This window comes from Rutidosis leptorrhynchoides, chromosome 11 (assembly GCF_046630445.1).
Source record: "Rutidosis leptorrhynchoides isolate AG116_Rl617_1_P2 chromosome 11, CSIRO_AGI_Rlap_v1, whole genome shotgun sequence".
NCBI lineage: Eukaryota > Viridiplantae > Streptophyta > Magnoliopsida > Asterales > Asteraceae > Rutidosis > Rutidosis leptorrhynchoides.
This window is the reverse complement of record NC_092343.1, coordinates 370,822,859-370,848,638: the sequence shown is the minus strand read 5'-3', so window position 1 is coordinate 370,848,638 and position 25,780 is coordinate 370,822,859. Positions and strand designations below refer to the sequence as shown.

Below are 25,780 nucleotides of genomic sequence, written 5' to 3'. Positions count from 1 at the left end.
ATGTTAAGATATTGTAAACGTATGTCTAACGTCCTTATTCAAAATTTATCTACGACTGCTCGCCTCTGCGTCTAATACATTATTGCATGAATCGTTCGAACATGTGTGTTGGTGATTTGTCATCCAATCCTACACCAAGTAATTAGTTACATGAATCTATTTTAGTTTAATATTTTCTTATTATAATTGTACTGTATTGTTTTGGATAATACAGCTCGGGTCACAAATGCTATGCCAACAACGATTATTACTGATGTTGACTGTCCACATTCTAATGACACTGGAACCTCAGCCTCTGAAGGTAATACTCTTTGTTCAGAACCAGATGGGTGCTTTTAGATATTCATCGTTGAATCTTTATCGTTTTAAATATGACAGCTCTACATTGTCCGAAGATAATCTTGAGATGACCAACAAAAATCTTGAGATGACAAAGACGACATCCTTTTAAATATGTTTCGAACCAGTTGGTCAACATACATTTACATTTTATAATATGATTTACAGAAGTAAAGTGATGGTATAACTGTAATCAAAATGATGAGAGGTCATTTTGATTTGACCCGTTTGGGCCAAAAAGTGTCAAAATGGGTGATCGTCGGTGTTGACATGTTCACTTTATCGAGTTATATAACTTTTTCAGCTTTAGTGTTTTAAAAATAATTATTATTGGCATATTTTGGTTGAAATAGGACATTTATAAACCATTTGGGTCATACGCGCCTATTTTGACCCATATGTGTGATTTTGAGAAACGAAAGCCACTAACACGTCGGAAATGTCATTATAGACTTATGGTATCAATTAGGTCAGCCCAGATGGGTTGGTACAATTACTGAGTAACTGTACCAGTGGTAACCATGTTAATTACCTTATATAGGGAGGCCATATTTATTTCAGCCTTCTTATAAACTTTAGTATTAGTATTATTTTAGTTAATTAGTAGTGGGAAAAATGGTTTTTATAAAATATTAGCTACAAATAAAGCAGGTCAAATGTTACTATATTACATTTCCATAGCACTCTTCTAACATTTTATGATATGAGACTAAAGTTGCTAGATTTCATTATTCCATCAATCAATAATATAGAAAGTAGGATTCATGTAATTAAGTTCTCATGTTTTGTCATTATGAGTGGTGTTAATATATAACTGATATTCACATTACACATTTGCAATATAGTCCCATCTAATTTTTTTATAAAGAAGGTGATGCATGAGCTTATTTGTTCTCAATTATAGGTTGTTTCTTTTTATGTATCCTTTAAATTATTTAAAGTTATATTCTTTATGTTCATGTTAGGCATGGTCCATATCTTTTATCAAAAATAAAAAATAAAATAAATAAAATTAATTTAAAGACCCGAGTTAAATTATTAGTAGCAAAACTGACTGAGACGTAAACAAAAAATTGCATATTACATTGGAGCTCAAAGACACGTTGGCGTGATCACTCCATGAGAAACGCAGGTAGGAGGTGCCGTAAAATCGAAATCAAAGACCTGAGGTAAAAAAAAAAAAATATCTTACATTCAAATACATTTCACTGCTATCTATTTACCCTTACTACATTTACTAACAAAAAAGAAATATATATATATATATATATATATATATATATATATATATATATATATATATATATATATATATATATATATATATATATATATATATACAAAACAGTGACAATATCATCGAAGTCACTCTTTGGAACGAGAACATAAGTAACTTCAAAATGGCATCTTACGAATCCGTGTCTAAGCCTGTCATCATTGCTATGAGTTCATGCAGGGTGACATGTGATTAACTAAGGACTAAGACTAACAGTAGCACATGTTCAGTTTATATGGTTTGAATACATAGTACTCATGTAAACTATAAATAATATATTTAGTACTATTTTACTTGAATATGATAAAAGTTGTTATTTCTTCACAATTTGCTAGCCGTGGTGTCGAAGAATATAGAGTCAGTGGTTCTTCAGTGGAAATGTTCTCCAGGTCGATATATGATGCTAAACGGAGACCGAGATAGAGAGACAGCGTTATTTATATAAACAATCAAAGGTATGTTATATTACTTTTAACAAATGAGTTTACTTTCATTTTAGTCATTTATTATGAGAATGTAGAAATGGATGGATCTATCAAAGATCTAGAAATGGATGGATCTTGAAAATTCAACCGCACAACGCAAGATGGTGGTTTAGCTGAAGTGTGTAGTACATCGAACTTGAGACCAAATTTTAATGATCAATTCCCGTTTCTTCCGTACGGTAATATCAATTTTGCACAACCAAAATAAATGAGGACTGACACATCATCAACGACTATGCGAGGGTTCTTGGATTGTGCAACGAATTGCAACTTTGAGATGCCTAGAACTGTTTATGATGACAATATGGGTCATGCTTGGAATCATGAACCCGGACCTTCAAATCTTTCCATGATGGATGCAAACACGTACTCTCAACCACAAGTAAGATTTTAAAAATAGGAGTAATATTGTTTATGCATATACTTGAAAATGGTTCGATGTGTTTGTGTTTTATCTTTATAGGGTGAAATGGGTCGAACGTTACCTAAGTGTATTCATATAGCTTTGAACGTCCTGAATTAATATTATTCTATTAAACGAACTTTGTATTCTTTATCCTGAAGATCTAATATAGGATGTAACTGTTTCTATAAAAAAGGAAAAAAATTAATATTGGAGTAGGCAAGATGGGTGGGTCGAAATAGAAGCGGGTTGTTGGCTTAAAACATGAACCTATAGGTTTTCGACGTAACTAAAGTTTTATCAGTGTATGCTTATTTTTATGTGAAAGAGTCACGAATGAAACTAACACCCCTCTTGATGAGATTAAGTTGGATAACTTGGTTTCAACATTTGTTGACATCTTCACAACCCCCATACTTATACTCTAGAGGATGTACATATCTTTTTTAAAGTAAGCAATGTGAATGAACATTTTAACATATTTGTTTTAACTATTTTAATTTATATGTTTCGTGCAGGTCATGACCTGCGTTGTTAAGAGGTAAGGTTACTTTTGTATTTGATTTTCGGATCAAAACGTGTAAGTTGGCAGGGACACGCTAACCCTGTGTGCCGTAGCACCCACCAATCCCACCCCGAAAGAGACATGTGCCGGCATAGTACCTCCTCCCAGGTACCAACTTTTCTATTAATAGTTTGCCACATGAGATATCATCTTGAAAGTTGAACTTTTCTACAAGCTTAGATAAGTAATAAGTAAATAAAATGTTAAGATGTTTTTGTTGGAATAAGGTGTGTGAGGTTTCGGGACATCACCCATTAATAGTATATGTGTGAACATGTTATCTTGAATTCCAAAAGTAGAGTGTATTTATGAACTTAATTGATGCAGAACGTTCCATTTTATGAATATTGTTACTATACAACATATCTTTTGTAACTGTAGATATGCATTTTTTGGTACTACATTGCTCAATAACTATAGAGAAATATTATCTGAATGTCGAGGTTAATACAACAATTGCAAAATAAAAGAATTATTCACATTTACTCACGTAAAACAAATACTTGCTTAATCCAATAAAGTAGCCCCGCGAATTCGCGGGCACTAAGCTAGTTCATTTTTAAAATAAACTAATTCGTTCTCTTCTTATGCATTCCACTCATTATTTTTAATTTTTCTAAAATTTTCAAATTTAATCAGAAAGTGGGTGGAGATCCAAATTATCATCTGGTAATATTTCAGTTTCGATTTGTAATTTTTATGTACTATTTCTTCTGTTTTTTAACAATTGCCCCATTCAGAGATTTTTAGGGTTTAAATTCGTGACATTGTGATTAAAACATTACATATTAATCGTATCTTGGATCTTCGATTCTATATTTCGTAGTTTAAATTCCAGATGTGTATTTTTGATTGGTAAATTTTGGGGGTTTTTTCTTGATTTTGTTAGTTTAGGGATTATAAGGAGATCTTACTTAAATAGGTTTACATTTTATCATTAAATGGTAACGATAAGTGTAATTAGATTGTTAAGTTTCTCAATTTTGTTATTAGGTTTGATCTGATTTATTAATGTAATTGATTTATGAATTATACATCTTCAGTAATATGTTTTGATGATTAATTATTTGCTTGAAATTTGATTGGTAAGAGTTTGATAATTATTATGGTGTCTCTATAAACTTAAGGTTTTCAACTAATCTGATCTTATGATAGTAGTTGTGTTTTTTGACCTCAAAGTTTTAACTTAGGTTGATCAATTTTGAAATACATCAACTTTGAATCATCTTAGTCATAAAGAACCATGGAAGATAGAAATAGTCACAATAGCTTACATTATATTTTTTTTTGTGTTTTTAGGTTCTTTGGCGTAGTGATTCACATTTGTTGAGATGCTCATAGTTTCATTTTATGCTGAAGTTTTGTTGGCATGTTTTTAGAATCTATGATGATTAGTTCTTATCTGTATGATTTCTTCTATCTTTGAAGTTTCCGTTAATAATCTGTATGAACTAGGTCCTAGGGGGAGTTTGCTGGTGCTTAAACGTATAAGTCCCTAGTTCGTAATATATTACGATGTTTGTTCAGTATGTGTATGTTAATAAGTCCGTGTAATATGAACATCAAATGTAAATAAACTTTAGTCATGTTTTTTTGATTGACTTGTATGCTTTACATGTTTATTTATTCCTAATTTGATCAAATATATTCGTTAAAGTTAAATCTAAAGTTCTGGTTCATTCGCACGAATGAACATTTCATTCGTATGAATGAAACTCATCCGCACGAATGAGTGGTCCATTTATATGACCAATCGTAAAAACTGAAAGTTTGGACAGTATAAATAAGAGCTACGAGTTTCATTCATGGGTTAGACTTTTCCACAAACCCTTGCTGCAAGTAAATAGTCTCTAATTGTTCCCAAGCTTTAGGTGACGAATAACAACTTTAGAAATATTCTCATATCATCGTCCTATGAACATATTGTCTAAATCGGTTTCAAACTTAAAGATTATTCGTTAAGAGGCTTACTAATTAGGATTCTGCACTATTCACTAAATAATCTTTCGATTCGATTCGTATACTAAGTCTTACACACGGTTTTCTTAATCACACTACAAAACTTTGGCTAACTTCAAACTAATAAATGACTAGGTAGAGAGTATGTATATATATGGCCCTCTCATACTCCCATACAATTAAACCTAAAGGGCCAAGCCGACACCTATTTGGCGTAGTTCAGCCCAACGGACGTTTTAGAAAATTAAAACATGAATTCCAGTTTAGTTCAATAGACGCGTAGGTTTTCTCTTAGAACTTGAACACCTGCAACAATATATAAGACATATAGTTATAAGACTACGAAATCTATTTAATCACTTTCACATGTAATACTTCGCTGCGAAAGCTTATAATCTCAATACTTCGCTGCGACACCTATTTGGCGTAGTTCGAGTATCTGTTACTCTTGATAGTTTTACTTGGATTGTATAATCGAAATCCTAGATATGATATTGGCACTGCTAATTGCTAAATACTGATCAAGAATTTGATAATTTAGATTTGAAACAGGGAATTGGTCGAGGTCTTATTATACACATAAATGTTTAGCATCTTTCAATTTGTTTAACTAGATCTCGTTCTATATTTATTTGAATATTAAATATTATTTACCAATTTAGAACCTTCGACCAAAAATGTTAATAATCAGCTGAATAACGGCCTGAGAATTATCACTATTCAACAGTTTCTATTGACAAACAATTTTTCCAAAACTAGACTGCTACTAGAAATGAAACTCATGAAATACTTACACAAACCTATATTTATATGCGTGTTTTGTTCATTAGTTACTTTAATTTGGTACTCCACTGATCAAAACAGATTAGGGTTTAAGTGTGTCACTTCTTAAAGATTTGAAAAAAAAAACAGATGAATTTGTTCAAACAACCGTACGGTCTTATTAGGGTTCATGAAATTCACGAAATACTTAAACATACTACTTTTTTTCTTACTATTTCAAAATAGCAATTGGGATTTACTATTTCATAAGCAAGTAGAAAGGCCAAAATAAGCGTCAGTACGTATAGAAGATGAAAATTTCATGTCTCGATATATATAATAAATGAAATTCTCAAGGAAAGAAGTAAATATTCTCAAAAACTGCCTTCGAGAATTATAATACGACCACCAGCAACATATCCCTCAAGGAAATGTACAAGAGGATCATTTATAAACATTTCCAAATCTTAAAATGTGAAAGCTTAAACTATGTTAATATCATAAAACAATACACTTATCGAAAAAGGATTCAATCAATGTAGCGAATAACATGACGACTTCAAACGATCTACAATCCTTTATATATCATTATTAGTTATCAAAGCATCCATGATGAGAAATTTTCCATTTTTGTCCAAAAGGAATAAAAAAAGAAAAAAACTGAGTTTTCAATTCAAACATTAAAGAATTAAAATGCCTTAGAAAAATTCAACCCGGCACAATCCGGAGCCATTGTGGATGTTCCTTAGCTGCTTGATAATCACATGATAATCTTTACCTCCTTGTACCTTAAACGTCTCCAAAGTAAGACAATGTTCCAGTAGATACCTTATAAAGATTAACTCTATCGGTTTGAAAATTGAATATTGTTATCTCCTTCATCTTGAAACTCAAGCAAGCTGGTGGTGACGGTTGTTGCCAACTAATGATGTCTTTATTAGATCCACGTATATGCATCTAACGATAAACAAGCAAATACTTAGAACAATAAGATAACAAGTTTTATAATTAAATTCGGAAATCCCCAAAATCCTTTTGAGAAAATATATATGAATACTCTTAGGTTCCTCTATTCCTAGTTAATTACTTAATGTTAGTTCATGACACGCATCAACTTACTTCAGAAAAGGAGATAATCTCAAGATTAGGCATGCTGTTAAGGATTTTTAACAGTAAATCACACTGTCTAATAGAGGTGATGCTGACCAGTGTTACCAAGTTTTGGAATATAGGCATGTTAAGAACATGAACCCAAGTAAGAGCCTACAAAAGCAAAACAATTGACATTAGTATACCATTGCAAAATACGCACAGAAAGATATCAGCTAGCTATCCAATACTTCTTGGGCAATCTAGAATATTTAGTGGAGTCATGGATAGTTAGTAGTAGATCTTAGGATGTTTACCAGTGGTTGAAAATGGGAGTCATGGTTAGTTAGTAGTAGATCATGATGTTAATTTTACTGCCTTATAAATTGAAATTAGTATTCTCATTTTATAACCTAAATTTGAGTTTAATTAATATCACGAAAGTAATTATCTCGGTTTATTTTGATAATTCGTGGGCTGGCTACAACACTTGATATCTAAGCCGTTTTGGCTCGTAGTAAGGGTTGATTGCAACTTTATGCAAACAAATCGAGAGGAATAAAGCAAGTATCAAGGGTGAAATACGATCAGAAGAAAGTCGCAACAACAAGTTACCACCAGAAGAAATAAAGTTATCTCAAGAAAGCCTATTGGGTTAATCGGTTTACATTCTTAGTTATTCAGTTTGGTTACTATTTATTTGATATTTATCTAATTGTTATGTTAGTTTTACGTCGAATTATAATTATTTAGGAGAACAAGTATTGGATCATGGGATACATGTATTTCCAATTTTGTAAGTTTAGTGGGAGTCTTTTATTTTAATTAGGTAGAATATTTAGTTGCTATTTTATTGTTCTCCTAGTTGCTTGGAGAGAAAGTTTATCTCTTGTATATATTAGCTCTACTTGACCAGCACGTGTTGTAACTAAAGCAACGACTTATCGAAAACATCTCATCTCTGATGAACTTGCTCTAGCCGATTGTCCAGTTAATGATGATGATCTTGTACTCAACATCCTACACTGGCTGGGGAATCAATTTAAAGAAATATGTGAAGCAGTATACGCTCGCGAAACACCAATATCCGATCTATTGCCATCATTAGAGTATATTCAAGGAGATGATCACAACTGAGGGAAGAAACATGGGGAAGGAGTTCTTTGTTGAGAGTCGGATGTATTAAAATAAAATAATATAGAGGAAGGTGAAAGGAAGGGGTGGTGAAAAATAGTACCAATGTAGTTTTTATAGAAGTTAAGGGTTTCGAGACAACATAGCGTGTTATACTCGAAGAAGTCCATTCCCAGAAACTAGTTAAAAATGAAAGCTATGATCACAAGCGTCTTGGAGAGATGCACCATGTGGGATTTCTTAAAATGAAGAAACGGGTTAAGAATATCAAAATTTCGGGGGTGAATGTTGGGTAATGTTGACGGTTTAGTAGTGTCATGTGTAGTTAGTAGATCATGAAGTGTTTAGTTAATGGATGAAAATGGGATTCGTGATTAGTAAACAACAGCTAGTTTATCACTACAAAAAAAGGTCTTATTATTTACGCTTTCATTATTTTTGACGTTTTAAAGCGTGAATAACTTAACATGTTTTTTACACCTATAAGTGTCACAAAGTTTTTGACATTTAGAAGCATCAAAAAGGAAAACCAATGACGCTTAATTCACATTTTTAAGCTTCAAAAGTTCATTCAAAACGTGTTAAAAACACAAGATTAATTCTAGTGTTAGTTATTGGATGAAATTGGGTACTTAGTATGTTAGGAAGTAAAGTTTGCTTTATTATATATAGCAAGTTGTATTCTTTTTTTTTTTTTTTTTTGAACAACAGTTAGTTGGGGATCACCCAGAGGGACTTAACCACTCACGCGAGCATCTTCCGCAGTTGCTATACCCGCCCCCAACTACGTGCCCCGGAGAAAACCCGCACCAACCACTAGACCACATCACAACTTCAGTAAGTTGTATTCTCATTTTTGTAATCTAAGTTAGTTAGATTTTAATTAATATTCAGAAAGTAGTCTCATGTTACAATGATACCATTATCGTTTGCATCAAAAGGTAGCTAGCTTGGTAGCAGGATGGTTTGTGAGTATTTTATACAATAGGGGGTGAGAGAATGTGTGAGAGAGAAAATCTTGAGAGAGAAAGTGAGCGGGTGAGGCATAGCACGGCTAGGGCAGGCACGGGTGGAGTTCGAGGGCAGCACAACGGCAACTATGAGAGCTACAGCAGCAGGTGGTTAAACCGAAACCGACATACATCGTTTATGTTATTCAATTTCCCGGATGACTCGAAAGTTGTTGATTTTTGGAAAATCTTCAAACAATTCGGGATGGTGAAAGACGTCTACGTCCCTAGTAAACGTCTACACAACGGAAAAAAGTTTGCTTTTGTTAGATTTGCTGAGGTGAAAGATTGCTCTAAACTTTTGGCATCTCTTGAAACAATCAAATTTAATGAGTTTGAGGATTCGTTGATTAAGGTGTTCAAGGCGACTGAACGAGCACCTAGACAAAGAGAGTAAATCCCTACAAAGAATGCTCCCAATCCAGAGACTCATGGAGGATTTAATAACAACAAATTCCATGATGGACGTTCGTTCACTAATGTCTTGGGTCGAGGCAAGGATCTACGTGATTCTTTGAATGATAAGAGAAGAATGAAGAATGGTAACGTGGGGTTGGGTAACCAGACTAGCGATAAGGGTTTAGACAAGGAATCTGACAAAAAGGTTATTCATATAGCTGATGAATCCTGTTCGGATAATGAAGACCTTCTTAAGAAAGCAATTGCGGCAGAAGCTAAGAATGCTAATATTCTTGAAAACCTTGAATCGATCTTGGGTAATGAAGGATTTGGGGACATGGAAGTCAAAAGGTTAGGAGGCCTAAGTGTTTTGCTTGTGTTCCCGAATGACGAGGCGGCCAAACTTGCTGTGGAAAATAATCATCCATTTAGAAAATGGATTCACAAAATCTACTTGTGGGATTTTTCCCATTGCCCGGAAAAACGCATGGCTTGGCTATCAATAAGTGGGGTACCGGTACCATGTTGGTCGGAGCAGACATTCTCTTCAATTGCAGAATGGTTTGGTGTGGTGTATTTGTTGGAGAATTGCTCAATCAATGGCAACCAACCACTTCTAAACGGGAGAGTTTTTGTGCAGTTACACGATCCTGATCTTGTTAAGGAGTCCATAAAAATCATCTATAAATCCAGAGAGTACTTCGTCAATGTCACTGAAGAGATTAACGAAGTTAATAAGGATCCTTCAGGGTTAAAAGATAATCAGTGTGTTGATCATAACTGTTGCCACAGGTGTTCTTATTACAACGATTCGGATTCGATCGATTCAGACGATTTCCCTAGTAATATAGATGATGAAGAGGCTAGTCTTTTCAATGATGTTCTTAAAAGTGACGACGATGAAGATTCTAATTCAATGCATTCTGATGATTCAAAAGATTCCGATGAAGTTTTTCCTGAAAAGATGGGTTCGCCGGCGAATATGGGTGGCCAGAAATTCGAAGACGAAGAGTCTGGCAACTTTGGGGCTTGTGGGAATTCCAATGTCGATGAGGTGGTTGCTGATTCTTTCGAGGATAATCAATGTCACAATCCAATTTTCAACACCAAACAAAATGATGAGATTAACGAGGCGCGTGCATCGAATGACCAATCAAATATTAATTGTCCCATTGATAATTGTGAAGTGCCTTTAGGATATAAGTCTACTCGTATTCCTAATGAAGCAGAGGTACCGATTGGGCCTAATGTTGATGGATCGGATCCTATAAGTGAAAGCCCAACTATGGGTACTAATGGGCTGGACAGTGGTATGGGGCTTAATAATAATGAAGGCAGGAAACAGACTGTTAATGGAGATGTGGGGGGGAATTGGGCTAAACCACCAAAGCCCAATTGCGTTAATTCCAATACTGAAAACGAATAGGTGGAGACTAATCCAATACCTTCTCAGCGACTGAGCAAATCGAAATCGACAAGGAAAAATTCAGCAGAGGTTTCCTATTGCAGCGACTGTTACATGATTGCTATGACAAATTGCAGGGCATCGTCGCGAATTATGAGATTTAAGAACAGATTTCGGTGTGCAACTAATTATGGGAAAGGAAACTCCTTCAATTGCAAAACCTGTGGGAGAAGAGGGAATAGGAAAGGAAAAAAATCGAAGGAGGGAAAGACTCCTGCGATGCGGTCAGAAGATCTCAAATCACTATCCATCAATAGTGAAGCGGTGAGACAATATGGGGAACAAATTGGATTGAGGTGGTCTACCTCAATTCCACAGTAAGTTTATTTCCTTTCATTTGTCTTGTTTTCATTATGAAGATACTTTCATTAAATGTTCGGGGTTTCGCGGTAAAAGGTAAATTTGGGTGGGTTCTTAGTATATGCTTGAAAGAAAGACCGAGTATCGCGGTCTTCCAAGAAACTCGAAGTAAGTTAGTTACTGATTCGTGGGTTCAAGCTTTATGGGGTGATCCAAACTTTGGGTTTCTTCAGAAAGATGCGGTTGGCAAATTGGGGGGTCTATTAGTTATTTGGGATAAATCCATATTTGAAGTCGAGAGTTACACTTGTTGTGAGTTCTTTTTGGCCTTTAGAGGAAAATGGAAGAATAATGGGGAGGAGTCTACTATTGTGAATGTATATGGCCCTCATAACGATCGTTGTAAAAAGCGTATGTGGGAGTTGTTAGACAAATTAATTAGGAGTATTGACACTAAGTGGCTTCTATGCGGGGATTTCAACGAAGTTAGGTCTTGTTCGGATCGTTTCAATTCTCAATTCCATCAAAATAGGGCTGATAGGTTCAACGATTTCATCTCTAGGAATAGCTTAATTGAGGTTCCTATTAGTGGGAGGAAGTTCACTCGAATTAGTGATGATGGAGTTAAATTTAGTAAGCTTGATAGATTCTTGGTTTCGGATGGGTTTATGAGTCTTTGGGCGGATCTCTCGGTTATTGCTCTTGACCGTAATCTTTCCGACCATTGTCCCTTGATTCTTAGGGATAGGGTTCTTGACTACGATCCGACTCCCTTCAAAGTGTTTGACGAGTGGTTTAATTGTGAAGAGGTAGATATAATTATTAAAGAGGCTTGGGGACAAGAAGTTCGTGGTACAAGAAAAGATTGCGCTTTTAGGGATAAGATGAAGAACATTAAGATGGCACTAAAAAAGTGGAGTCTCTCTAGATTTGGTTCACTTGATAATGAAATAAATGAGCTTAAGAAAAAAGTGAGGGAGTGGGAAATTAAAGCGGAGGACAATACTCTTAGTGACTCGGAGCGTACTTTATGGCTAGATTGTAGGCGTCGTTGGATGGAAAAGGAAATGGTTAAGTCCAATATGTTGAGACAAAAGGCTAAAATAAAATGGACTCTAGAAGGGGATGAAAACTCTAAATTTTTTCACGCTACTTTGCGACGAAAATACAATAAATGCAACTTCCGGGGATTATTAGTCGATGGTATTTGGCATGAGGATCCAGTGGTTGTCAAAAATTTCATCTTTTCACATTTTCAAAAATTGTTCGCGTGTAACTCATATTACAGGCCAAGGATACTTGGTGGGTTTTCTAGTGGATCGAATCTTAATTTTGCTTCAGTTGGGCCTGTTGTTCCCTTTCAGCGCTGGTGTGGGCCTGTTGGGCCTGTCGGACAGACTCCTCCCATTGGGTCTGTACAGTTCACAGAAGGGTCTGGTTCGGTTTGTCTGCGAATTTCAGAAGAGGAAGCAAGTGCACTAGAAGTTTTTTTTTCGGAGGAGGAAATATTGGGAGCAATAAAGGAATGTGCGAATAATAAAGCGCCTGGTCAGGATGGTTTTAATATGCGATTCTTCAAAAAGTTTTGGGCTATTATTCGGGAGGATTTAGTCGCGGCGGTCAATTGGTTTTGGGATAAAGGTGAGCTCTCGAAAGGATGCAACTCCTCTTTTATCATACTTATTCCTAAAAAAGTGGATCCGGCTAGCCTAAATGAATATAGACCGACTAGCTTGATTGGGAGCTTTTATAAAATAATCGCGAAACTTTTGTCTTAAGGCTTCGAAAGGTAATTCCGAATCTTGTGGGTTTTGAACAAAGTGCGTTCATTAAAGGAAGGAACATCATGGATGGCGTGCTTATTGCGAATGAGTCTTATGAATTTCTTAAAAGAGGTCGTATTAAAAGTATGATGTTCAAGGTAGATTTTGAAAAGGCGTTCGATAGTCTTAGTTGGGAGTTTTTGGATGATATGATGGGTTTATGGGATTTGGTACAAAATGGAGGGGTTGGATTGCATCGTGCTTAAAGTCGGCTTCTATTTCCGTTCTCGTCAATGGTTCACCAACTAAAGAGTTCAAGCTCGGGAGGGAGGTTAGGCAAGGAGATCCTCTTTCACAGTTTCTCTTTATTATCGCGGTGGAGGGACTTAATTGGCTAACCAAGTCGGCGGTATCAAGTAATCTCTATAGTGGGGTTAAAATTGGTAGAGATCATGTTCCGATTTCCCATCTTCAATACGCGGATGATACCTTATTTTTTGGGGAATTGAGTCTAGACAACATTGAGAACCTCATGAAACTTCTAAAATGCTTCGAGTTATGTTCCGGTCTAAAAGTAAATTACAATAAAAGCAATCTTTTTGGGGTCGGGGTAGACAAGTCAGAAATCGAAGACATGGCAACTTTATTTGGGTGTAAAATGGGCTCCTTCCCCTTTACGTATCTCGGGTTACCTATCGGTGCAAATATGAATAAATTTGAAAGTTGGAAACCGGTTATTGAAAAATTTGAGAAAAGGTTATCGGATTGGAGAGCCCGTACGATGTCTCTTGGTGGACGTGCAACTTTCGTGACTTCGGTTCTCAATAGTTTGCCTTTGTACTACTTTTCGCTCTTCCGTGCCCCACCTAGCGTGCTTAAAAAACTTGAGAGAGTAAGAAGGAAATTTTTTTGGGGTGGGTCGGGCGACGAGTCAAAAATCTCGTGGGTTAAATGGGATGATGTCATTCGTCCTTACACGGATGGCGGACTTAATTTTGGGTCTCTTAATTGTAAAAACTTAGCACTAATCGGCAAGTGGTGGTGGGGGTTTCTTACTGAACCCACTTCCTTGTGGGTTAGTGTTATCAAAAGCATTTTTGGGGGGTCGGGTCTTATTTCTTCGGGTGGGTCTATTTCACTTTCGTACTCTAATTCTACTTGGAGTAAAATTGTGAAAACAGGTTATGAGATTGAGGCATTGGAGTCGAATTTTCCAAATCATTTTTGAAGGTGCTCGGTAATGGAAAATCAACAAAATTCTGGGAAGATTCATGGCTTAAAGATACCCCATTAAAAGGTATTTTTAAGAGATTGGTGCGACTTGATTCTAATACTAATGCTATGGTGGCGGATCGTGTTACTTGGAATGGCGAAAATTGCTGTTCAAACTGGTCGTGGGTTCGTGAGATTACGGGGAGAACGCGGGGTGAGCTGATCGAACTTGAGGGGCTGATTTCAGGAGCAAGAATGGAGGTGGACAAAGAAGATTGTTGGTCTTGGAAACTTTGTGGAACCGGTATTTTCTCGACTAGTTCTCTTATAAAGTTCATTATGAAATCGTATTATCCCACAACAGCTTCGTGTATCCCAACTCAAAAGAAATATTTGGTTCCTAAAAAAGTGGGTATCTTCGCATGGAGGGCAAGGCGGAAGAGATTGCCCGTTTTGTTCGAACTTGACAAACGTGGTATTGATCTCCACTCCGTTCTTTGTCCCCTATGCGACGATGAAATAGAAATGGTAGATCATGCTTTGTTCTCGTGCACAAAGGTTCGGGAAGTATGGGATAAAATCTTCAATTGGAGGGGCGTGACTTCGAACCAACTAAATCTCGATGGCATTTTGGGTGGGTCGGTTAATTTGCAATTATCGAAGGTTGGTGAGAAAATTTGGCAAGCAATGATTTGGACGAGCTTATATCTCATTTGGAAAAATAGGAATAATAAGATTTTCAAAAAATCGAGTTGGTCTCCTCCGGTGGCACTTTGTGACATTCAAGCGATGAGTTACGAATGGATAGGGAAGCGGTGCAAGATAAAGAAAGAGATTAAAAACATCGAGTGGCTTACTTGGTTGCACAACCCGCAATCTATTGCTTTGTAATCTATTGTTTTGTAACCTATTATTTTGTAACTTTGTGAGTATCTCGTGTATTTAGTAGATGATTCGCATAGGATTCTAGCTCGGTATCATTATGTGTATCATCATATGCGAACTCGTGTATCATTTGGGTTTTTCTAATATAATTTGCCGTTCAAAAAAAAATAGTTTTTTTTTTTAGATTTTAAAATAAGAGTAGAAATTAAGCGCCTGAAATCTGCTGAATTCACAAAGATTCAAAGGATAAGTAAGCGTACGTACTTTCATAGTTCGAAAATCCAAGTTTAATGTTCTGGTTGCCGAAATGGAAGTGAAGAGTTCTTGAGAGAATCTATCGATACAAAGGTGTGATTCAGCAAGACATAGCATCTTCTTCTTAAAATCGAAACTCGTCCTTTCATTCTTAATATAAAGATACTCTATTTGGGGAGCATCAATCTCCGATTTAAAATTTGTATCCCATTCACTAAATGAAGTAAACTCTAGCCTTAATTTCTTCAATGATGGTGAATACAACTTAATCTTATACAACTCATCATTAACCACATTCCTCTCCACGAACAATTCTTCTAAATTAGGACACCCAGAAATCAGATTCTCAAATGTTCGATCGTGTTTAAAATAAACAATAGATACCAAATTGAGTATCTTTAAACACGGAATAAGTAGACCATCTTCAGGGACGTCTAAAACGAATCCTTTTAAAGTTAATGCAACTAATGTTTTGCATGTCTTGAATAGATCCCAACACAGGCTGACCTTAAATATATTAGATGGAAGTGTAAGGTCAAGTTCTTCAACTTTAAGCTCGACAACAGTACGAAGAGTATTCATCGCACGCATGTAGCTGGACCCAATCGAGCTTTGAAAAAAGAACTTTTGAATTGGCAAACCCCCACGAGAAGCAAGGGTTTTGTCAACAAAATCATGATAATCCATGACTTGTTTTTTTGTTCGACATTTCGGCACCACGAAATGTAGATTTGGGAGTAAAGCCTGCAAATCTTTCCATCTGTTTGATAGGATGATGGTTCGATAAGCATCAGCATCTGGAAGTATAGAGAGGATTCTTGAAAGTAATATTTCGTCGGGTAACTTGCTAATTAAATCTTCATCTTCCTTTTGCTGTTGTTTCTGGATTTCATTTTTTGGCTTTTTGATCCGAGTTCTACCCCATTGCAAAATCATAGCCGGTTGAAGAGATTCAGATGAAATTGTGATTAGGGTTCTCAAAATTGGGGTTTTTTGGGAGGTGATGAAATGGTGTCCAGGGAGGATTGTTATTTTCAGGAAGAGCTAGAATTAATGCTTTATTACAAAGCATTTAAAACATTAAGCATTTAAATCATGTGACATAAGAAGATGACAAACTTTATAATTAATTTCCGTAATAGATCATTATGTGAAGATCTTTACACATTTTAAAATGTGTATTGACTATTATGCCCCTGCGAGTCATCTCGAAACATATCTGTAGTTGAGCTATTTGAACTTTCTGATTGAAGGTGTTTGACTACTTACTGATTTAAGAACAATACTTAATAGATTTTAATGTTTACCAGTTTTGAAATAGGGGCTTGGCCGCTTGGTTCTGTTCAAACCAATAACACGGGACACCAAATACTTTTTGAATTTTCTAATGACAACCTAAGGGTTGTCAATAAGAATTAAATTATGTAGAAAATAATTTTGTATTTTGCTAGTTGAGAGTAATTTTTTGACGGGATAAAACATGCATATCTAAATTTTTTATTGACAACTCTAAGGGCTATCATTATCATTAGAAAAGTTCAATACTTTTTAACCTCTTACAATTTTTTTTGGCTAAATCTCTTTTTTTGTTTAATTGAATCTTAAATGCTATTAATAGATGTACTAAAAATAACCAATATATTAAATGCTCAATTTAAGTGATTATATATTGTGTGAAATGTAATTAACTCCGCATTTGCAATGTCCATTTTTTCATAAATTTTAATACTCCAAACTCCAAAAGTTACGTACTGTATATGTAAATTTAGATGGGCCCTATAACTGCAGCCCATATGAATTGAAATTGTGATTTAGCGCACTTTCAAGACCCCGAGAAATTAATAGAACAATTAAGCAATAAATAAAGACACAAGGATTTACGTGGTTCGGCGTGAGGCCTAGTCCACGGGCGGAAGCAGAGATGGATTTTACTAGCAAATATGGCAAACCCGAGGTTACAATGTATCACTCAATCTAGGCTCCGAAAATACTAACAAAGTATTTGGACCACTCACTAGATTATTACACTTCCCTCACTCTATAATGTTTCTCACAAGAACAAGAGTAATTAACTCTTTCTCTTAATACTTTTACAAGAGTTATTAGTGAACTCTTCCAAGTATGTAATATTTGGGATGGGATATGTGAAGAATGGGATGATCTCTAAATGCATTACATGACATCCTTTTATAGTTGAAGGAATGGCATGCATGCAACCATGAAGTCAACAACCTACCCCCATTCATTTTACACCTACGTATGAAAATAAACCATATCAATCATGTGGCCAAACTAAAATTGTAGGTGGCCTCCAAAAGAATAGTGTATTTGACTTCCTTGATTTTAATGTGCAGCCACACAAAACATGTGGTAATAATACCACCGTCCAACAAATCTCCACCTTGGCGAACATTCCATTCCTTTGCTATCTTTTCTCAATCTCCGCTTCCCGTCAGCCCTCCCGGGCTCATCACTTTCTTCGAACGCCAACCAAGTCCAAACAGTGTTCGAACTTGTTTGTAGTAACGGGCTTAGTCAACATATCTGCCGGATTATCTGCCGTGCAAATCTTCTTGACAATTATAACTCCTTTTGATATGACTTCTCGAATAAAGTGATACCGTACATCAATGTGTTTGGTTCTCTCATGATACACTTGGTTTTTAGTCAAATGTATGGCACTCTGGCTATCACAATGCACTACAGTTTCGTCCTGTTGCAAACCCAGATCACCAACCAAACCCCTCAGCCACTTTGCTTCTTTCACACCCTCAGTTAGAGCCATGTATTCCGCTTCAGTTGTCGACAAAGCAACCGTCGATTGTAATGTTGCTTTCCAACTAATAGCACATCTTCCGAGAGTAAAAACATACCCCGTCTGAGACCTTCTCTGATCCAAATCACCAGCATAGTCTGAATCAACGTATCCGGTAACATTAGTATTACCACCGCTATCAAATACTAAGCCAATATCTGTTATCCCTCTGAGGTACCGTAGAATCCATTGCACCGCTTTCCAATGAGCTTTCCCTGGACAATCCATATATCTACTCACCACGCTTACCGCCTGTGCAATATCCGGTCTAGTACATACCATAGCATACATGATGCTACCCACAGCACTAGCATATGGAACATGTGACATATGCTCTACCTCCTCCTCAGTTTCTGGTGATAACGCCGATGAAAGTTTGAAATGTGCAGCAAGTGGAGTACTAACCGGTTTGGAGTTATCCATCCCAAAACGCTGAAGAACCTTCTCAATATATTTCTATTGTGACAAATACAATTTTTCTTCACGTCTATCTCTGATAATCTCCATTCCCAATATCTTCTTAGCTGCACCCAAATCTTTCATCTCAAACTCACTTTTGAGCTGAGATTTTAACTGATCGATCTCAGACATGTTTTTCGAAGCAATCAACATATCATCCACATATAACAGCAAATAAACGTACGAGCCATCTGGAAGCTTCTTGTGATATACACAACTATCATAATCACTCCGCAAGTAACATTTACTAGTCATGAATACGTCAAACCGCTTATACCATTGTCGAGGTGATTGCTTCAAGCCATATAATGACTTTTTCAGCAAACAAGCATAATCTTCCTTTCCTTTGACCACAAATCCCTCTGGCTGGTGCATAAAGATCCGTTCCTCCAACTCACCATGTAAGAATGCTGTCTTGACATCTAGTTGCTGCAGCTCCATATCAAGTAAAGCAACCATGGCAAGTAACACGCGAATAGATGTATGCTTTACGACCGGTGAGAAAACTTCATTAAAGTCAACTCCCTCTCTCTGAGTAAAGCCTTTTGCTACAAGGCGTGCTTTGAACCTTTCATCTTCTACACCCGGAATTCTATCCTTCTTTTTGAAGATCCATTTGCATCCAACAATCTTCTGACCTTTTGGCAGTTTCACCAGCTCCCACGTATGATTGTTATAAAGAGACTCCATCTCTTCATTCATAGCTACAGACCACTTTGCAGATTCTGGGCCACTTATAGCTTCACGATATGTAGCAGGTTCTTGGACCTCTATATCTTCTGCCATACTCAGGGCATAAGCTACCAAATCTGCATGCCCGAACCGTTGTGGTGGTTTTATTGCTCGTCGTTCTCTATCTCTTGCTAGATTATAATTCTGTAGATCATGTTGTTCATCTGACTGATCTTCTGGTGTCATTTGATCAACACCAGAGTCATGTACATCTTCTACAACGGGCTCGACAGGAGTATCTTGTACTACTCCTTGTGAAACTTCTATTTCTTGCTCCACCTGCTCTTTAACTTCACGATCTTTTCCAGCAACTACTTGTTCCTCCTCTATCTTTTTCAACATAGCAGACTCATCAAATGTCACATCCCTGCTGATGAGAAATCGGGATGATTTACCATCAGGGCACCACAATCTATAACCCTTCACCCCATCTGCATACCCTAGAAATATGCATCTCTTAGCCCTCGGCTCAAGTTTACCATCTTTCACATGAGCATAAGCAGGACAACCAAATATCTTCAAATCACTGTAACTTGCAGGGGAACCTGACCATTTTTCCAAAGGAGTTTGACAATCAATTGCCGTTGATGGAGACCGATTTACCAAATAACAAGCTGTGTTGACAGCTTCAGCCCAAAATATATTTGGTAATTTTGCATTTGAGAGCATACACCTCGCTCGCTCAAGGAGCGTTCTATTCATCCGTTCTGCAACGCCATTCTGTTGTGGTGTAAACCGCACTGTGTGGTGTCTCACAATGCCTTCGTTCTTACAGAACTCATTGAATTCGCCTTTGCAGAATTCCAGTCCATTGTCAGTTCTCAAGCGCTTAATGAACTTTCCAGTCTGCTTCTCTATCATCATCTTCCATTGCTTGAAATTGACAAAGACTTCATCCTTACGTTTAAGGATATAAACCCATACTCTTCTCGAATAGTCATCAATAAAGGTTAACATGTATCTCGCGCCACCTTTTGAAGGAACAGGAGATGGACCCCAAAGATCTGAATGGATATAATCCAAAGTACCTTTCGTCCTGTGAACGGCTGTGCCAAACTTTATTCGGCTCTGTTTTCCGAATACACAATGCTCGCAGAATTCCAATTTTCCGATATTCTGACCACACAGCAAACCTCGTTTACTAAGCTCCATCATTCCTCTCTCGCTCATGTGCCCAAGGCGCATGTGCCATAACTTGGTGGTATCTACATCTTTAGCCGATGAAGAAACTCCAGACGCACCAGTAACCGTGCTACCTTTTAACAGGTAAAGGCCATTACACCTTTCACCTTTCATCACGACAAGTGCACCTCTAGAAACTTTTAATACTCCACCTCGGGCTCGATACTCGCAGCCGATGGAGTCCAGCGTACCCAAGGAAATAAGATTCTTCTTCAATTCTGGAACATGCCTGACATCTGTCAACGTCCTCACCGTGCCATCATACATCTTGATTTGGATCGTTCCTATGCCAACAACCTTACAAGCTACATCGTTTCCCATAAGGACTTTACCACCATTTATTTGTTGATAGGTAGTAAACTAGTCCCTAATAGGACACATATGATAAGAACAACCCGAGTCAAGAATCCACTCATTACTTGAGAGGCCATCGGTAACACTAAGAACATTTGCACCATCAGAATCATTTTCTGCAACTGCGGCAACTTTATCGGCTCCCGCTGCATTCCAAGTCTCTCTTTTTCCTTTTAAGTCTGGACAGTCTCTACGCATGTGACCTTCCTTGTGACAATTGTAACACTTGATCTTTCTAGATCTTGGTTTCGATCTAGAACGACCTTTGTTGTTATTACTTGATGCTCTATCGTTACGTCTTCCTCTTGCCACCAAACCTTCTGCACTCTCTTCCAGATAATCCACCGAGGATTTCTTCCTTAACTCGCTAGAGTTCAAGGTAGATTTGACATCCTCCATGGAAATAGTTTTTCTACTATATAGTAGAGTTGTAACCAAATGCTCGTACGATTTTGGCAAGGAACATAAGAAAATTAATGATTGATCTTCTTCATCAATTTTCACACCAATATTATTCAAGTCCAAAATTATTTTATTAAACTCATCGATGTGATCATTTAGTGAACCTTCTTTCATCCGAAGAGTATACAACCGTTGTTTCATATACAACCGGTTCGTGAGACTCTTAGTCATATATAGAGTTTCTAGCTGTTTCCAAAGTCCAGCCGGTGTGGTTTCTGCCGCAACTTCTCTAAGCACACGATCGGCAAGATTTAGAATAATCATGCCGTGTGCCTTTTCCAGAAGTTCATCCTTCTCTTCATCTGTTAACTTTTCGGGTAGATGTTCTCTCCCTTTCAAAGCTAACAAATAACCTTGTTGGCTCAGTAGAGCCAGCATCTTCATTCGCCAAAGACCAAAATTGTTCTGGCCATTAAATTTCTCTACGTCGGACCTTATTATCGTCATCTTGTATATTTAATCACAACTATAGCTCTGATACCAGTTTGTTGTGATTTAGCGCACTTTCAAGACCCCGAGAAATTAATAGAACAATTAAGCAATAAATAAAGACACAAGGATTTACGTGGTTCGGCGTGAGGCCTAGTCCACGGGCGGAAGCAGAGATGGATTTTACTAGCAAATATGGCAAACCCGAGGTTACAATGTATCACTCAATCTAGGCTCCGAAAATACTAACAAAGTATTTGGACCACTCACTAGATTATTACACTTCCCTCAATCTATAATGTTTCTCACAAGAACAAGAGTAATTAACTCTTTCTCTTAATACTTTTACAAGAGTTATTAGTGAACTCTTCCAAGTATGTAATATTTGGGATGGGATATGTGAAGAATGGGATGATCTCTAAATGCATTACATGACATCCTTTTATAGTTGAAGGAATGGCATGCATGCAACCATGAAGTCAACAACCTACCCCCATTCATTTTACACCTACGTATGAAAATAAACCATATCAATCATGTGGCCAAACTAAAATTGTAGGTGGCCTCCAAAAGAATAGTGTATTTGACTTCCTTGATTTTAATGTGCAGCCACACAAAACATGTGGTAATAATACCACCGTCCAACAAATTTGGCTCTTGCTATTTCCAAGATAACGGACTTTACATAGATCACATTCGACTCAAACTAACATCCCCAATCATCAAACCCTAATTCTCAGTTCTTCAACTAGAAATCATCAATCTGCTATCAGAAGCAGTTATGTCCAAAAGGCCGAAACATTCATCTACTGATGCTGATAACAAAATTGTAATCAAACAAGAAGAAGAAAAAGAAGATTTCTTCAACAAATTACCTGATGATCTCCTCACAAAAATCATATCATGTATTCCGGATGCACGTGATGCCAAACGCACGTGCATTTTATCCGTTATAACAAACGAGCGAAATTGTTTTACCCAAATTCTTATAGGTCTACATCTTCGTCCAATATAAAAGTCAAAAAGTTCCATGATTCAGTAGATAAAGCCTTAGCTCTTCGTCAGGGTATGCCAATTCAAAAGTTTGTTCTTTGTTTTATGGATGAACATTGTGATTACAGTCGTCTCAATAATTGGCTTCGTACCCTTGTTTGTTGTCTAGTTCAACAACTAGAGCTTAATTTGGTTACTAGTAGTATGCATGGTGTTAGTGCTCGTATAAATATATTGAAGAACTGTAATACTCTCATTGAATTAACATTAAGAGGCAAATTTGTGTTGGATATGCCTGAAAGTAACGGCGTGTTGTTTCCGTCTTTAAAAAAACTCAATCTTCATTTTATTGTTTACTATAGCGAACCTCTGATGAAGTTGATTTCTCAATGTCCCGTATTAGAAGAATTATTTGTGGAGAATCGAATTGAATCATATTATGAACGCCTTAACACGTTTAAGGTCTTCTCAACGTCTTTGAAGAGATTAAGGATGTCCTTTATTAATATTTTTCTAAGGAATCCAAATGTTGTCATTAATGCTCCTAACCTTGAATACATATACTTTTCGGATCAAAATACAACAAAATACCATATAATGAATCCGTTATCTCTAGTGGAAGCACACATTAATGTTTCTAGCCACATTTTCGAACTCTTCACAAGCCTCTCGTCAATCAAGAAGTTAATATTGACCCATCAAACTATACGCGTAAGTATACTTATCCGTGTAAACTTGACTCCATCTATGATATGCAATACTATATACACTTACATATGTTGTGTATTTTGTTACTTCTCATATCAGTTATATATGGAGTATATATGTTAGGACTCTATAAGATATGTAAGTAAAGCACAAAAAAAGACATCTTAATTACTTCTAATGGTTGTTTTCTGCAGGAGGCTTTTACCACAAAACACATTTTAATTAGGGAAATTAGGGTCATGCCCCTGTTTCCAAACTTAGTCAAGATTTTGATTGGTATCAATGGTCCTTGGGAGTGGGATTTCTTGATGGTTCTCTTAAATCATATGCCTAATCTTGAGCATATTACCTTTACTCATGTAAGTTAATTTGAGCCTAAAAATTTATTTTTTGTTTAAAATAAGGAGAATATAAGAGATGTGTTAAATATTATGCTATATTTTTGAATTTGGATATGCATGTTGAGTCTCTTTCTCTTATCATTGTGAAATCGAATTTGTGTTTGGATAAACACAATTATACCAATGATATTGTCATTAAGGGCTACATGCATACTTTGCAAGAAAATGTTTAATCCATTGATGATATAAATTACATCTTTATCCTAAAACCTATCTACCTTGTTTACACAATTATGTCCTGTTCTCACTACTAATTATTTGTTTATCATTAGGGGCTTCTATGTGTAGACAAGATCTTTAGGAACTATAACCCACCAGTGATAAAGACACCTCCACCTTCTTGTTTGCTTTCAAACATGAAAGAAATCATAATACTTAAGCTGAAAGCTGTTACATGTGAAGAGGTTGCCTTTATTAGGTATCTGCTTAATACTGCGAAAAATCTTGAGATATTTAAAATGAATGCTCCTAAAATCGGTCGTAAGAGACGTAAAGAGATATTGAGTTTCTCCCGTGGCTCCAAATGTTGCCGGGTCCAATTTGTTTGATTGCTCTACAAGATCTGACTGTGATTCTCATATGTTCTGACTGTATTACATTTTAAAGAAGTATTGTGTCGACTTTATTTCATCTATTAATTCTGGTACCATCTTTAAAAACATCACTTTTAACCTTACTGTCCCGTAAAATGATGCTAAAGTCATGTTATGGGGGTAAATTTTATTATAACTAAATCACATATACTTTGTATGTGGATCTGTTTATGGTATGAATGATAATTTTCATGCCCTGCCTAAAAAACAGAGTATTATAAATCTTTCCTTTCTAACTTAATAACCAGGATTGTAAATTATACGGAGTAATTAAATTTGTAAATATATGTCTTGATCCTGTTCGGTACACGAAGGAAAGACTCATGATGATACATTAAACTCAAAGCCGATTTCGTTAAATATTTTGAGTCATATCGGGTATTCTACTTGCTTTATGTTTTATTTACTTCTTCTTGTGTTATTATGGAATCCACATATTCATTCAGTTGATGCTAGTAATGACGTTTTTACTTATTTAGTCCTTCATATGAATCGTCTTATGGATACGTAATGCCAAGGAACCGAAAGGTATGTCAAATTTACATATAAGACTCATTGTAGTGCGCGTGTCGGTGGGATGGGTGCTCCCAAACACGACTCCAGCATGCTACTAGATTGTTGTGGTGTGCTTGCTCCAAGCATGGAGTGAATTTGAAGCGTGTTGGGATATTTGTGGGTTTTTGTTTTTTGCTATTTATTCACCACTTTTCACTCAACTTTCATTCATATCTAGACATATCACGCTACACACCCAAATCAGTCTTCTATAGGTGTTTTCTTCCGTTTGGTCATTTTTTTATAACTGGTTATAAGATTTACAAATTATTTTGAACAGAGTAAAACGTACCTAATCATATATCAACTTCATTACGTAGTAACAATCCATGAGATCTAATCTACTCCATGTTTTCGTTTGAACCTCCGGCCTTATCGCAAATCAATGGTCAAATTACAAGGAGTTTTTGTTGTCACGAATTATGGAAGCAATCAATTCACAAGAATTGTGTCAGCGGTAAAAGCGAAATCTTTAATAATCTCTCCAAAAATAGTTAATATGGGATGTGTTCATCAATACATCATGATCAAGCTTCCACAAGTAAACAATCGGATCATGGCTATTAAACAGAAATTACACAAAGTTAAGATTTACAAATTATTTTGAACAGAGTAAAACGTACCTAATCATACATTAACATCATTACGTAGTAACAATCCATGAGATCTAATCTATTCAATGTTTTCGTTTGAACCTCCTGCCTTATCCCTAATGGTCAAACTACAAGCAGTTTGTGTCAGCTGTAAAAGCGAAATCTTTAATGAATCTCTCCAAATATATTTAATATGGGATGTG

The 25,780-nt window shown here is 36.2% G+C and overlaps 3 protein-coding genes across 3 annotated transcripts; 2 read left to right on the top strand and 1 right to left on the bottom strand.

Annotated features, from left to right (window-relative positions):
* Positions 1 to 14,290: 14,290 nt before the first annotated feature.
* Positions 14,291 to 15,052, top strand: LOC139875935 (uncharacterized). Its single transcript, XM_071863232.1, has one exon. The coding sequence runs from the start codon at positions 14,291 to 14,293 to the stop codon at positions 15,050 to 15,052; it is 762 nt and encodes a 253-aa protein (XP_071719333.1).
* A 174-nt stretch (positions 15,053 to 15,226) lies between these two features.
* Positions 15,227 to 16,237, bottom strand: LOC139875934 (putative F-box/FBD/LRR-repeat protein At5g44950). Its single transcript, XM_071863231.1, has one exon. The coding sequence runs from the start codon at positions 16,235 to 16,237 to the stop codon at positions 15,227 to 15,229; it is 1,011 nt and encodes a 336-aa protein (XP_071719332.1).
* Positions 16,238 to 22,515: 6,278 nt separating this feature from the next.
* Positions 22,516 to 24,384, top strand: LOC139875932 (F-box/LRR-repeat protein At3g59190-like). Its single transcript, XM_071863230.1, has 4 exons — positions 22,516 to 22,670; positions 22,727 to 23,438; positions 23,630 to 23,794; positions 24,109 to 24,384. The coding sequence occupies exons 1-4, from the start codon at positions 22,516 to 22,518 to the stop codon at positions 24,382 to 24,384; spliced, it is 1,308 nt and encodes a 435-aa protein (XP_071719331.1).
* The last annotated feature ends 1,396 nt before the right edge of the window (positions 24,385 to 25,780 follow it).

What these genes read in the sequence shown, in the direction of transcription:
- LOC139875934 (XM_071863231.1), bottom strand. Translation starts at nt 16,237, where the DNA reads ATGATTTTGCAATGGGGTAGAACTCGGATCAAAAAGCCAAAAAATGAA.
- LOC139875935 (XM_071863232.1), top strand. Translation starts at nt 14,291, where the DNA reads ATGGTGGCGGATCGTGTTACTTGGAATGGCGAAAATTGCTGTTCAAAC.
- LOC139875932 (XM_071863230.1), top strand. Translation starts at nt 22,516, where the DNA reads ATGTCCAAAAGGCCGAAACATTCATCTACTGATGCTGATAACAAAATT. An exon ending in GCACGTGATGCCAAACGCAC is followed by an intron (nt 22,671 to 22,726) that starts GTGCATTTTATC and finishes AAATTCTTATAG; the next exon opens with GTCTACATCTTCGTCCAATA. An exon ending in TGACCCATCAAACTATACGC is followed by an intron (nt 23,439 to 23,629) that starts GTAAGTATACTT and finishes TGTTTTCTGCAG; the next exon opens with GAGGCTTTTACCACAAAACA.